The 15616-nt window shown below is 43.3% G+C and overlaps 1 protein-coding gene across 3 annotated transcripts in view; it reads left to right on the plus strand.

Annotated features, from left to right (window-relative positions):
* syngap1a (synaptic Ras GTPase activating protein 1a) overlaps nt 1–15616 on the plus strand; it is a 31009-nt gene that overhangs the window by 6310 nt on the left and 9083 nt on the right. For all 3 annotated transcript variants that reach the window (XM_058047949.2, XM_058047950.2, XM_058047951.2), the window contains 12 exons: nt 7359–7447; nt 8231–8352; nt 10124–10277; nt 10374–10472; nt 10622–10861; nt 11465–11800; nt 11870–12014; nt 12094–12238; nt 12320–12556; nt 12757–12958; nt 13697–13887; nt 15062–15266. In XM_058047949.2, coding sequence (XP_057903932.2) covers nt 7359–7447; nt 8231–8352; nt 10124–10277; nt 10374–10472; nt 10622–10861; nt 11465–11800; nt 11870–12014; nt 12094–12238; nt 12320–12556; nt 12757–12958; nt 13697–13887; nt 15062–15266 — 2165 coding nt within the window. The remainder of the gene's footprint in view (nt 1–7358; nt 7448–8230; nt 8353–10123; nt 10278–10373; nt 10473–10621; nt 10862–11464; nt 11801–11869; nt 12015–12093; nt 12239–12319; nt 12557–12756; nt 12959–13696; nt 13888–15061; nt 15267–15616) is intronic.

Raw genomic sequence — 15616 nt, forward strand, 5'->3', positions numbered from 1 at the left:
ATGAGCATGTTCCCATGGCAACCAGGCCACAGTACCCTTGGTTGGCAACGAACGCTGGAACACACAAGGACACTTGATTGTTGATATAGATTGTGTGTGTTAAACGAGGGAGTGGGGGGTGGGGGGTGAGAAACGAGTACTACTCTCAGTGTTCGTGTAGACCTGCCAACGTTGACCAATGTACCGTACTCAACATACGGTTTGACTCCTCAAATCGCTTGTATGCTTTGCTGCTGTCCATTTAGTTGCATCTGGCCTGTACAGTACAGGTGAATAAACAGATAGCATGACTTTGTATGGGAAGCATTCCCCTCCCGTGGGGGGGGGGCATGACAGAAAACAACCGAGAGCCACTGAATGAACCCACACGCACATTTTAGTAATGAATGTACCCGGACAAAACACACACAGTCCACATGCAGAGATCCCAACCCACATCTTCCAGATCTCCTGACTCTGTGGCCAATGTGCAAAACCACTTGGCCACCATGTGGCCCACGTCCGAATACCTCAATGTGTCCACTATGGGTCTGCTTCTCACACATAGATGCACACACATGGATATATGTGTCTGCTACTCATATGTGGAGATCTATTTGGGATTTGATGTGTCTGCTTCTCACACATAGACTATATATACGTATACTACTATACCACTGTACTATATATACATACTATATACACACACGTGGATCTATTTGGTGTCTGCTTCTATGTGTGAAAACTCTGTTTAGATCTACTTGGAATTCAATGGCGTAGTTCTATGTGTGAGAACTATGGTTAGATCTATGTGTAATTCTATTTTTGTTGTACTATGTGTGAGAACTACAGTGCATCCGGAAAGTATTCACAGCGCTTCACTTTTTCTACATTTTGTCATGTTACAGCCTCATTCCAAACTGAATTAAATTCATCTCTTACCTCAAAATTCTACACAAAATACTCCATTATGACAATGTGAAAAAAGGTTTTTTTGACATGTTTTGAATTTATTAAAAATAGAAAACAAAAAAATCACATTTACATAAGTATTCACAGCCTTTGCTTAATACTTTGTTGATCCACCTTTGGCAGCAATTACAGCCTCAAGTCTTTTTGAATATGATCCCACAAGTTTAGCACACCTATCTTTAGGCAGTTTTGCCCATTCTTCTTTGCAATAAGTCTCAAGCTCCATCAGGTTGGATGGGAGACGTCTGTGCACAGCCATTTTCAGATCTCTCCAAAGATGTTCGATCGGATTCAAGTCTGGACACTGGCTGGGCCACTCCAGGACATTCACGGAGTGGTTCTGAAGCCAATCTTTTGAGATCTTGGCTGTGTGCTAATGTCTACTGTCTATATCAGGGGTGCTCATTAAGTCGATCGCGATCTACCGGTCGATCGCGGAGGTGGTACTGGTCGATCGCGGCGTGACATTAAAAAAATATCATCCTAGCATCAATGCCGTCACTTGATTGATATACAGGGCAGCCATTCAGATGACAACTGAATGTTGCCCTTCGGGTGACCAATCAAATCAAACAACGTCTCTAAGTGCAGCAGAACTTACCATGTCAGCCTATCATCCATCCCCGTTACTTGATTGACATACAGGACAACCAATCAGATGACAACTGAATTTTGACCATTAGGTCACCGCTCATGCGTAAACAACGATGCAAAGTGCTAAGCTAGTCGGCGAATAGCGTCAGATTTTAAGCCCTCGCTAAAGTTTATGGTCACTAAAATGAGTGAAGTAGCTGGACCAAGTAAAAAGGAAAAAACATATCACTTCCATACGGAATGGGAGGTGGACTTTTTTTTCACAATGTCTTTTTCGAAGTGCGTTTGCCTGGCTAACCTGGCTATCAGCAGCTACTGTCCGGACTATGCATCCCTGGCTGATTCAATTCAGTACAAGTCATCAAAGTAAACTCAGGTAATTACAAAAAATGTTAATAGTTAATTATGTGTGTTTTGCAATATTGGCTCATTTGGTTATGTAAGGTACATCAACATACATTGTACGTACAAATAATCCTCAATACATTTGAAAATAAATAGATGTTTTGCATTTTTGTAGTGAGTAGATCATTTTGACTCGGTCATTTTAAAAGTAGCTCGCATGCTGAAAAACTGTGAGCACCCCTGGTCTATATGGTCAAGGTACATGACCAGTCTACTGAGATCAAGAGCGCTCTGGAGCAGGTTTTCATCCAGGATATCTCTATATATTGCTGCATTCATTTTCCTTCTATCCTGACTAGTCTGCCAGTTCCTGCTGCTGAAAAACATCCCCACAGCATGATGCTGCCACCACCATGCTTCACTGTAGGGATGGTATTGGCCTGGTGATGAGCAGTGCCTGGTTTCCTCCAAACATGGCGCCTGGCATTCACACCAAAGAGTTCAATCTTTGTCTCATCAGACCAGAGAATTTTGTTTCTCATGGTCTGAGAGTCATTCAGGTGCTTTTTGGCAAATTCCAGACGGGCTGCCATGTTCCTTTTACTAAGGAGTGGCTTTCGTCTGGCCACTCTACCATACAGGCCTGATTGGTGGATTGCTGCAGAGATGGTTGTCCTTCTGGAAGGCTCTCCTCTCTCCACAGAGGAACGCTGGAGCTCTGACAGAGTGACCATCGGGGCCTTGGTCACCTCCCTGACTAAGGCCCTTCTTCCCCGATCGCTCAGTTTAGAAGGCCGGCCAGCTCTAGGAAGAGTCCTGGTGGTTCCAAACGTCTTCCATTTACGAATAATGGAGGCCACTGTGCTCATTGGGACCTTCAAAGTAGCAGAAATGTTTCTGTATCCTTCCCCAGATTTGTGCCTCAAGACAATCCTGTCTCGCAGGTCTACAGACAGTTCTTTTGACTTCATGCTTGGTGTTTGTGCTCTGACATGCACAGTCAACTGTGGGACCTTATATAGACAGTTATTATATTTCCAAATCATGTCCAATCAACTGAATTTACTGCAGGTGGACTCCAATTAAGCTGTAGAAAGATCTCAAGGATGATCAGTGGAAAAAAGATGCACCTGAGCTCAATTTTGAGCTTCATGGCAAAGGCTGTGAATACCTATGTAAATGTGATTTTTTTGTTTTCTGTTTTTAATAAATTCAAAAAAAGTCAAAAAAAAAACTTTTTCACATTGTCATAATGGAGTATTTTGTGTGGAATTTTGAGGTAAGAGATTAATTTAATACAATTTGGAATGAGGCTGTAACATGACAAAATGTAGAAAAAGTGAAGCGCTGTGAATACTTTCCGGATGCACTGTATATACATATATATAAATATATATATACACACACACATATATACACACACACACACACAAAACCCCAGACATACTAACCCCTGATGATTTTTGTCAAAAATCACCGCCCTCAAATACTGGCATTTTATGCCGTTTTTGGGTGCTTCTGGGGTCCCTTTAGAGCGTGTGTGGGGTTTCCCCTGTTTTTATGACCAGAAAGGTTAATTAGAAACAAGTTGAAAAAAAAACAGAAAAAAATGACATACTAACCTAACCCATTATGATTTTTGTCAAAAATCACCGCCCTGAAAGACTGGCATTTTATGCCGTTTTGGGGTGATTCTAGGGCCCTGTTGAGTGTGTGTGAGGTTTTCCTATTTTCTTAGGACCAGAAAAGTGCATTAGAAGCAAGTTGAAAAAAAAGAAAAAATGACATACCCTTATGATTTTTGTCAAAAATCACTGCCCTCAAACACTGGCATTTTATGCCGTTTTTGGGTGCCTCTGGGGCACCTGCTAAGCGTGTGGGGTTTCCCCTGTTTTTTTTTTTTTTACCAGAAAGGTGCATTAAAAACAAGTTGAAAAAAAAACACCATACTAACACCCATTATGATTTTTGTAAAAAATCACCGCCCTCAAACACTGGCATTTTATGCCGTTTTTGGGTGTTTCTGGGGCCCCTGTTGAGCGTGTGTGGGGATTCCCTTGTTTTTTTGACCAGAAAAGGGCATTAGAAGCAAGTTGAAAAAAAAACAGAAAAAACAACATACTACTTTTTTTTTTGTCAAACAAAAATCTCATCGAATGAGACATAGATATGCACACATTGATAGCATGCATAGAGCAAGACACATAGAATTATATGTACATATACAAACATAGATGGCACACATCCATCTTGACACATAGATCTCCCCACCTATACCAATACCGATATCAAACATTGAAGTCGACACATTGAATAAGACATAGCTATACACACATGCATATAATTTGACACACACACATATATATACACATACATACATATAGATACACACTCATAGATCCCACACAGATAGCACATAGAATTCCACATAGATCTACGCACATAATAAAATTACACGTCCATCCACACACATAGATAGCACAAATAGACACTTGACACATAGATACTACACACACATCTACACATGCTGCTCTCACACATCGAACAAGACCCGTAGATCTCACGAAGATTTACACACATAGATCCCATTTCTTGCACACAGATCTACACACATAGATGTAGACACATGGAATTCTAAGTAGATCCAGACACTTCGGCAAGGCAAGGCAAGGAAAGGCAAGGCAAGAAAAAGACGATGACTTGGAATGAGTGCAGACCCGCCAACATATGTAATGTATACATTTACAAATAGATCCTACTGAACATAGGTTGCCTCCTCAATACGCTGCTATTCGTCTCTGCTCTCCAGTTTGCTGCAGTTTCCTGGTTTCAGTTTTGAGTTCAGTCCGTACAGAAGGCCTACCGATTAATAAGTTTCTCAATATTTCAAGGGTGCGGGATGGGAGGGGGGTGAAAATAATTATTTTGCTCGGGGGGCATGAGAGAAAATAATTGATATGTTAGAATCGTAATCTTTGCTATTCTGGCATCTCACATTTTTGCCCGTGTGGAAGCCAACGGGATCTTGTGAGTCTCTGCTGATGCTTCCTCCCACCCACACCGGACTCGTGCTACCTCCACCCCCCACCCACCTCCGCTGTTCAAATCCTGCAGCTCTTCCTCCTTCTTGTATGCGGTTTATATTTACGTGATTGCAGCCTCCAGGCTAAAAATAGCTGCAGAAGAGTCAGAAGTGTCACTTGTCTTTCTATGTATAAAACACATAGCACCATTTTCTTGAAATGTTTTTTTTCTCCTCCATTGTAATTTATTATGCATACAATAGCAGGGGTCATCGGGGCTCGTTTCGTTACACCATGCAAAACATCCCATGTTTATGTAGGAGGACCACATTGACAAAGGGCCACAGTTATGCAAGAATCAATACTCACCCTTTTTCTCATCATGAATATCATCACAATGAAACCTTCCTTGTCATATAGGAATAAAAACATTTCAGCAATATGAAATAAAATAAGTCTTAGTCAGCCATCACAACTTAATAAAATGGACATGCAATGACCACATTACCTTCATAATCTAAAAAGAGAAATTACATGTAAAAATTAAGTACGCAGTAAAACTGCAACAAGCTAACCAAGAATGCTTGAGAAGTAGGGCACGTGTCCATAAAGCAGGTAGCTGCTATCTGCTAGCTACACAGTGCAACAAAGTGCAACCACCAAGCTGTTGATAATTTCTGCAATATAGGATCCTATGTTAATACATTGATTATTGTCGCTGGTACAGCATAGAGAACCTGTTTATGACTTTCTAAATAAGCTTTGTAACATTTTTAGAGCACAGGAGACATGAAATAACACCCCTATAGTCACCTTAGTTATCGTTTACACCACATTGCAACTCTTACGTATGCTGCACAGACTAACATGCTAGATAATGAGCTAACAAGCTAATCTTCTGAACTTAAGATGCCAAACACTTACCACTTCCGCATGAAACGGGAGATCTTTTCACTGTATGATGTGGGACATGCATGGCTGCCTTCATGCAGTGTTAAGATAATGTCATATCAGCTAATGTATAATCAATGTTGATGTCATTACTGTCACCCAGTGACCACAATACTACATATCGCTTGTATTTGAATATCTTTTGTCTAATTGTGTAATAATGGACCATAGTCTACCACCAAACCTCGCCAAGTTCCTTTTTTAAACTATCAGCGCCAACAGAATGACTTAAAGTGAACTTGTGTTTACTTTAAGTCAGGCAATTTCCAAGAGTCGTGCAGCCGTATGGCGTTTCCAGAGCAGTCGGTCGGCCATATTTGTGGAGTGCTGCAGTAAAACTCCCCAGTTTTTGTGGCCGTGTAGACCAGTCATACTTGTGATACCTACATTTTACGACAAGAATCTTGCGGGAACAGACTGGGGGGAAAATAGTGTGATTTCATTCAAGGTGTACAGTATGCATGCTAAGTGTAGAGCGTGGCTCTCTAACACCCACTCCCAGTCTTCTTCCTCAGCATCACGGCTAGCTAGAGGCTGTAGCCGCCCCCACACACACTCTGTCCTGATAGCAATTTACATCCACAATAGAGGGAGTACACACACACGCACACACACACACACACACACACACACACGTTGTGCATCAGACATGTTTGCATTGTGTTGCCAAGCGTTCTTTCGCGTTAACATGACTCGGCTGAAGAAAGGACACTTCAGGCTTCCTGGTTTTGTGCAGCGTAGTGCGTTGCTTGTCATGTCAGCACCTTGAACAGTTCAAATACTAGCCCTTGGAGTTGTTGCCATGGATACCAAACAATTAGCCGAGGTTTGAGAATAGAAACTGGAGAGCGGCCCGTTTGCTGGCTTTGGGAGGGAAATCACAGGAAGTGACAATGTGTCTCTCTTCCCTCACATTAGTCATTAAAGTCAAAAAAGGACCAAAATAGACCAGAGGAGAGAATAGCAACAGGGAGCATGGACGGTTACCCTGCACATATTCAATACATGTGCAGACCCCCAGTTTCCATTTGGTCATATTCAATCAAAAATAGGTTTGGCAGAGACAAACCCTTAAAAATGATATGTATATCCAAGCACGGTGTTTCCAAATGTATACATGTATATATAAGGTGCATAAGCACCTTGGAGTGCTATAATGGAGCCCGACCACTTTTTCTAGATTTTGATGTTAGTGCCTCAAAAAGCACAGCTAAGTAACCCTGATGCATGTACTACTTCTCCCAAGAGCAAAAGAAATCAATGATTGCATTTTCAGAAAATGTCTGTCGCTTTAAATACAGCAATTATATCGACAAGACTTTTTGGTTTACGTGAGGTGCAACACAAATTGTCAGTGCTGTTGTCTGTCCTCTGTGTTGTTGTGCAACGCTGATTTGTTGACGACTTGCTTGGCTTTGCTTCTAAAAACACGGTTGTCCTGTCATGGCGTCTTTGTGTTTTTTTTTAACTTTCTGCTTCCTTTCCTGCGCCCAGACCAATCACGCAGGGCAAGTTTTGCCTCTGTGAGACAGTCAAGCATGGAAACTCCCCCAAACGCTACCCCGCAGTCCTTCAGGCAGCCGGTGAGTTCATCTAAATGTTGTGACAGATTTCTAGTCATTCATGCATCAAATTTGGGGTGTTTGCTTGAGCTTGCTACATGCTAGCCTATGTTTCTTAAATACCAACTTCACAAAGATCAAGTGTCTCAAGTTACTTATTTTTACCGAACAAAGTTTAGATGACTTATCTTATTATGTTCTGGAGTATTTTGAAATGATGCCTTTAAGAACAAAGGTCTGTCAGCATAAGTCGAGAAGTCATCAGTTGCCGACTTAAACGACTTCCATGGTGGACCGCTTTTATTGACATCAAGTTTGAGCCCCTCCATACCCAAAAAGTGCTCAAAAAAATAAGTGCTAAGCAGTATGAAACAACAGCAACACATCTATTGTTTAATTGCATTAAAGGCGTTTATCGTTTTTTACATTTTCAAACATCATGTTATTGTTTTGTGACCACCTGTTCTTAAACTGTTGTTGTTTTGGTCCAGACGCTGCTGACAAGGCATATGCAGTATATTTTTAGGGCCCACCGTGTGTACAGTACGTATTTGAAGACACAGCTTTCCTCTGTTACTGGGTATTAGTATCAACATTGCAAGATGAAGCCCCCAAAGACAATCCAGTTCATGGTAGTTATCAACGTTTCAGTCTCTTTGTTTCACAGACTTTTGGCCATGATTCATGGACTGTTATGGAATGATCGTTTAAAGTGATCTTACCCTTCTTTTCTGTAAAGCATCGTGAATGACCCTGTGTACGAATGGTGCTCTTTAAATAAACGTGGCTTACCTTTTTCTGTAGAGTTTCCTCAATCGGAGGTTGAAGGGTTCCATCAAGAGGGCCAAAAGTCAGCCCAAACTGGACCGGACCAGCAGCTTCAGGCAAATGATCTTGCCTCGGTTTCGTAGCGCTGATCAAGAGAGGTTGGTTTTTAGGAATCTCTTTAATGTCTGACTTAGTTGATATGATTTGTGATCCCGACGGCCAATTGTTCCTAAAGTCACTCTTAAACAAGATGATTCTTCATCAACTGCGATAAAACCTCTATGATGGTGATCATCACTTAAACTGTTCATTTATACTGCATGTGTTTATTTGGTACCTGTGAGAGGCTGTGATGCCAGATTGTTGTTGCTTTGCATTCTACTGCGAGGTCGCCTCCCAGAGGAATCCGCCCTGCATTGTTGTCGGAATTTTATGCAGAACCAACAGAATTCAGTCACGATGCGTACGGCTGGAGTGACGACATGGAGAGCAGAAAGTGGGGGAAATATTATGCTGACGCTCGACTTCCCTGGCAGCCACAAAAATAATGTTAAAATGTTAAAAATGTGTAATGCAGCAGAAACAGCAGTTGACATGTTTAAAGAGAGCGTACACTACAGCAGGTGGTTTTGTGGAAACGTGGAGGTGGTTGGGTCAGGGGGTGGGGTCACACTGACTTCTCGCCAAAGTTTCCTCACCGCCGCTCCTGACGCGCCGCTGCCCGACAGCTGCCTTCACAGCCGGCTTCCCGCTCCTGCCCACACACGTGCGCGCTAATTCTCTCCGCGTGTTGAGTTTACAAAGCCGCGTCCAACTTCACACTCTCGGTTTCCATTGCAGCTGCTCCAACGTGGTTGCCAAGCGCGTTTCATCCACTGCTTCTCGCCGTCGTCCAACTGACAGCATTAAATCCAGCACTGAATTAGCGGTCCTTGATTCCTGCATAATTTATTTCTCTTCAAAGCTGCTGCTTTAATTTGTCCTTTTTTTTCTTTTTTCTATTCCCTAGTTTCTTATGCTCAAAGGCGTGTCAGGTTGTCAGCGCAGCGAAACATCACATTCAGATGAACACCGGACTAAAAATGCTAGGCTATAGTTAGCATGCCATGATAAAAAACAACCATACTACCATATCTCCCATACAACTTGTAAAAATGTGACCGTAAGAACAGTAGCACTTGGCTGATGATGTGATAGTCCAATTTGCATATCATTTGATGTTGTAAAGAAGCATAATTTCAAATTTACAAATTTCTCCACTGAGGGACGAATAAAGGCATATCTTAATCTTCGTGGGAGCGCGTAAAAACACCTGAAGTGAAACTTTTTACCCTTCGGTTCTAGAATGGTCCATCTCGTGAATTTTGTTTTATTAATTATTATTTATTAATAATTTATTCATAATTATTAATTATTGTTTTTCACGGAAAAGAAGTGCAAAACCCAGGCGTTTCCTGGGGAAAACAGGAGGGTTGTCCAGCATGTGTTACACGTATGCTAATGCTAGCAATCTCATCCATTCTTAAAACCAAACAAAGGCAAATGTATTTTCTTCTTATTTTTCTTAAGAATTTTCTCATTAGCGCCACACACATCTTTGCCGAATATTAGAAATGAAAGGATTTTCTTCTCCAACTGAGACTGTGTACATTTCGCGCCGCTAACGAATGACGCAGACCAGCCGAGTCAACAAGCCAAACTGCAAACAGCAGAAATGAAAGAAATCTGGTGGTCTTACTTTCCCTGCAAAATCTCATTAAGGAAGGATCATCTCTAAAAATATATTTAGATTGTCAGGTGCGATGCATGGCGAGTCCCAGTGACTCAATGTGTGTCATATATGCGTATTTAAAAGCTTTATTTAAGGATGACTATGATAGCAGGAAGGCTGTGAAAGTAAATGCATTGTTTTTCTTCTTCTCTCACTAGGACACGGTTAATGCAGAGCTTCAAAGAATCCCACTCCCACGAGTCCCTGCTTTCTCCTAGCAGTGCTGCCGAGGCTTTGGACTTGGTTCTGGACGAAGACGCAATTATAAAGCCAGTTCATTCCAGCATTTTAGGCCAAGAGTATTGCTTTGAGGTGCGTGTCGCGTATTTGTGAAATCATCCAAACAATAATCATCTCCAAACGTATTTTCCAGTAGAGTGGAAGTTCTTATAGCTTTTACATGCTTAGGTGACCACCAATTCAGGGACAAAATGTTTTGCCTGCCGGTCTGCATCAGAGAGAGACAAGTGGATTGAAAACCTGCAGCGAGCTGTCAAACCCAACAAGGTGAACAAACTACTGTACATCCACATGCTGGCTTTCCTGTCAAATCTAGGCCCCGGATGAGTTCCAGGCATAGACCAAACTTAGGCTACGCCTAGGAGTCATTAGTCACCTTAGTCACTCGGGCTTGAGCACCATGATTTTCTTTCCAGGACAACAGCAGGCGAGTGGAAAACGTGCTCAAGTTGTGGATCATTGAAGCCCGAGACCTCCCGGCAAAGAAACGCTATTACTGTGAGCTGTGTCTGGATGACATGCTCTACGCCCGCACCACCAGCAAACCTCGCACAGACACCATCTTCTGGGGCGAGCACTTTGAGTTCAACAATCTGCCCACCATTCGTAGCCTTCGTTTGCACCTTTACAAGGAGACAGACAAGAAGAGACGCAAGGTAGGGTCAGTCTAGCAGTACGTTTTAGAAAAGGTTCCTTTCTCACTACCAATTATGGTTCCTTGCCTGCCAAACGCTAATTCAATTCAATTCTTTGTCATCACCATATACAGTAGGTAACAAAGAAATGTTGGTGCATCATACACTGCATAGTAGCGATAGCAGATACATAAATGCTTTGCATTCCAAGAATAGACAAGTTACCACAGACATTTAGTTACCAGTTACCAGTATGGTTCCATGCCCAATAAAGGTCAAGTTACAGAATATGGTGCATTGCCTGATAAATGGCTAGTAACCACATACGGTTCCTTCCTTGTTTTTAGCTGGTACTAAATATGGTTACTTGCCCTGCAAAAGCTAAACAACCAAATGCAGGTATTTGCCCTGTAACATAGTATTAAACAAATATCCTACTTGCTGGACAAAGGCTGTTCTCAAATATGTTTCTTTGCTGCACTTTGGTGTCATGCCCCATGAAAGCCACAGTAGGTAGTCGCTTGCCTACTAAATGCTAAGTTATGTAATGCCTTGGCCTGACAAAGGCTAAGTTACATTACGGTTTCGATAAAGGTCTACCAAATGCTGTTGCTGTCATTCTAGGAAAAAAGCACATACCTCGGCCTTGTCAGCATCCCCATCTCCAGCATCACGGGCCGGCAGTTTGTGGAGCAGTGGTACCCCGTCATCCAGTCCAGTGTTTTGGCCAAGAGTGGCGGCGTCGGCAGTGGCAAAGTCATCAACGCCTCGCTCCGCGTCAAGTCCCGCTACCAGACCATGAACATCCTTCCCATGGAGCTGTACAAGGAATTTGCCGAGTACATCACCAACAACTACCGAACACTGTGTGCGGTCCTGGAACCACTGTTGAGTGTCAAGAGCAAAGAGGAGGTGGCGTTCGCGCTCGTGCACATCCTCCAAAGCACTGGGAAAACTAAGGTAAACAAAGGTAAACATTCAATCAGATTGTTATGAAACCTGATTTGACAAAAACGTTCGACTGTTCAGGAGTTTTTGTCCGACATGGCGATGTGTGAGGTGGACCGATTCATGGACCGCGAACACATGATCTTCCGGGAGAACACACTGGCCACGAAGGCTGTGGAGGAGTACCTCAAGTTGATAGGTCACAGATACCTCAAGGATGGGATAGGTGGGTTACAGCTTGCATGAAGACTACAATCTTCTCATGTTATGTGTCCAACCTAAGTGTGGTATCCTTCTCGTCTCAGGTGACTTCATCCGAGCCTTATACGAATCTGAGGAGAACTGTGAGGTGGACCCCATGCGGGTGCCACCTTCGGTCCTGGCTGATCATCAAGCAAACCTTCGCATGTGCTGTGAGCTCCTCCTCTGCAAGATCATCAACTCTCTCTGGTGCGTATGTGACCTTGGCAGACTCTTTCTGTTTTTATTTTATGCTGAAGCGTGATGAAGCGTCTTGTTGTGAATTTGCAGCATTTTCCCTCGTGAGCTCAAGGAGGTGTTTGCGTCATGGAGGGCGAGATGCGCTGAGCGTGGAAGGGAGGACCTCGCCGACAGCCTTATTAGCTCATCACTGTTCCTTCGCTTCATGTGCCCAGCCATCATGTCCCCATCCCTCTTCAACCTGACACAGGAGTACCCGGCCGAGCGCACCTCGCGGACGCTCACCCTCATTGCCAAGGTCATGCAGAACCTGGCCAGCTTTAGCAAGTGAGTCCCCTGCCATGTAGGTGGTCACAATGTGCTTTTTTAAAATACGTCAGCTGGATCTGGTGTTACTGCCATATATTCCCCAACGCAAGTGATGAAAATACTTCAATCAAAAATTCTACTCTTCCTTTGTCCACGTGGCACTCAAAGTTCCCTGAAAATATCGATTTTTTTCACATGACATATGGTCAATTCCACAGGTTTGGGCCCAAGGAGGAGTTCATGTACTTCATGAACGAATTCTTGGAGATGGAGTGGGGCTCCATGCAGCAGTTCCTCTATGAGATCTCCAATATGGACGCTGGAGGAAACGCCGGCGGCTTTGAGGGCTACATTGACCTTGGCAGAGAGCTGTCCATGCTGCATAGCCTACTGTGGGAAGTCATGGGCCAGCTCAGCAAGGTTGGTGGACCCACGTCAACCATACGCATGTCATTTCAATTTCTCAAGTTTGTATAATTGTAGTGTTTGCATTGGAAATTCACTGAAGTCTTTTAAAAATTATTACTAAAAAGTTCCAGCTTAAGTCAATGTTGACATACATGGTCAAAAAAAAAAAAAAAAAAAAAAAAAAACATACATGGTCAAGCACTTTTGTTGACAACAATTTGAGACCCAGAGGGGTCATTTCGTTTATGTCTCTTGCAGTATTGTCACTTTTTCATTATCGCAAAACAAACAAAGGAGGCAGGGAGTGGCAGCAGGAAAGGAACTGCCCCTTATCTTCAAAGCTTCAACATCCTTTCTTATTTTGTAGTAGGCTTCTCAGCCATTAATTTACCTTTCAGCAACTAGCATAATGTTGCACAAATGGAGGAAAACAATGTCATCAAACTGCCATTGGTTTAAAAATCCATGATTATGTCTCCGGCAAAAGTCACAAGCAAATGTGCAAGCAATAGCAATTTTAAGCTATGTTGACAACTGCTTATGTCAAGAGTTACGAAGGATGTCGGGCTTCACACTCCATATTTTATGTTCATTTCATACATTGTACGGCTAGGCCTGGCAGCATCATTTTGTATTACTCACAAAGATGCTCAACTTGACCATAACAGCGACCTCCAAGAAAAGGTTGTGAAAACCCATTAAAGCGCAAGGTAATCTTCACTCCCGTGACATTTCCAACCTCTGCTGCAGGACGCTATCCTCAAACTGGGGCCGTTGCCTCGACTGCTGAATGACATCAGTGTGGCCCTGAGGAACCCGCAGCTGCACACCACCACCAATCACCAGCCCGAGCGACCCAAGGACAGACTCTTCTCTCGGCCTACATTCAATCGCCTCATGTCCTCTGACTTCCAGAGCCTGATGATGCGCGACTTAAACAGGTAAGGTTTCCCCTCCTCCTCATCAAATGTAAAAATAGATGATTGTGTCCTCTGGGAGGCTGCGCCGTGACGATTAATTCTAATGGAAACGCGGGCCGACACTGCAACGTCACATGGGTGTAATTAACAGCAGAATGCACATCAAGGCCGAGAAAATTCACAGAATGGGGATTCTGCGGCTCAAAACACAATGCCAGCTTATTTCTGAACCCCACTAATGTTACCTAATTTATCTCTGAAGGCTTAGTAAGTATTTGATCAATTGGTAATTGCCAGAACCATCTGTTCCCGCACCCTCTTGCTCAAACCTCCTTTCTCCGCCTCATACTTTCTTTCAGCACTCTGCCATTATCAAGAGACATTCGCTCTCTTTCCAACAGTTTAGATGAGAACTCTTAACATAAGAGCAATAACAGCTGTAATAGCGATGCCCCCCCCCACTGCTTCATAAAGCATTCTAGAGGCGTTCGTGTATGACAACACTGGTGGGGAATCACTGCTAGTAGGGTACATAGAATCTTCTTCTTTCTCTTTGGGCTTTTCCCAATCTGTCTCTCTCACACCAACTACCCTCATGTCCTCCTTCACTACATCCATAAACCTCCTCTTTGGTCTTCCTCTCCGCCTCCTACCTGGCAGCATCCTTCTACCAATATATTCACTATCTCTCCTCCGGACATGTCCCAACCATCTCAGTCTGGCCTCTCTGACTTTATCTTCAAGGCCTCTAACATGTAATGTCCCTCTGATGTACTCCTTCCTGATCCTATCCATCCTGGTCACTCCCAATGAGAACTTCAGCACCCTCATCTCTGCTACCTCCAGTTCTGCTTCCTGTCTTTTTCTCAGTGGCACTGTCTGAATTTAAAAAAATCCATATAAATAATGACCAGTCCAGGGTGTACCTCGCCTCTTGCCCGACGTCAGCTGGGATAGGCTCCAGCATACCCCCACCCGAGTGAGGATAAGCGGCATAGAAATGAGATGGGTGGATGGGTGAATATAAATAGGCAGACGTTTTTGGATTACGGCAGTTTGTAGTTTGTAGCTCCTAACCCCAATAAAAGGAATTAAAAAGGTTATCTCTTTGGCATCATATACTGCGCCACGCTAGCAAGGAAAGGAAAGGAAAGGAACTTTTATTCACCATTTAACATTTGTTTCGGGTCTCCAGTTCTATAGACATCTCCCGCCTGCCGTCGCCCGCCACCGGCATGTCAGCCGTGGAGTCCCTCTCATCCAACCTCAACATGAGGCGCCAGGCAGAACGAGACCTGCGCTCATCCAGGGAAGTGTTCTATGTCACACGCCCGCCGCTGGCCCGATCCAGCCCGGCGTACTGCACGAGCAGCTCTGACATCACCGAACCAGACCCTAAGGTAAGGCCTCTAAATGAATTAGAGGTGTCAATAAAATTGATATATGTTTTAATGATGATATTCCCTGAGATTTACAAGCCCCCCCTTCTGGTGCAGTACTATCTGCATCATCTTATGACTTTTCTCTGCAGTTTAGTGTCTAATTTGATAGAAAAAGGTCACACTTCCATTCAAGATATTACACTGGCTCCGTCTTGGTGAATAAATCTTTCTGCAAAATATTAAAATGGAATGATGAAAAACAGAAGGAAGGACTGTTCGTTCACCAATGATGTGCTACTCGCTGCTGCTTCACCTCTGGTTTCTGCCCTATATTTGATCGGGAACTCCACAAATTCTGTAATTGTTTA

Source organism: Doryrhamphus excisus, linkage group LG7 (assembly GCF_037039965.1).
Source record: "Doryrhamphus excisus strain RoL-2023G ecotype Guam linkage group LG7, RoL_Dexc_Guam_v1.1, whole genome shotgun sequence".
Lineage (NCBI taxonomy): Eukaryota > Metazoa > Chordata > Actinopteri > Syngnathiformes > Syngnathidae > Doryrhamphus > Doryrhamphus excisus.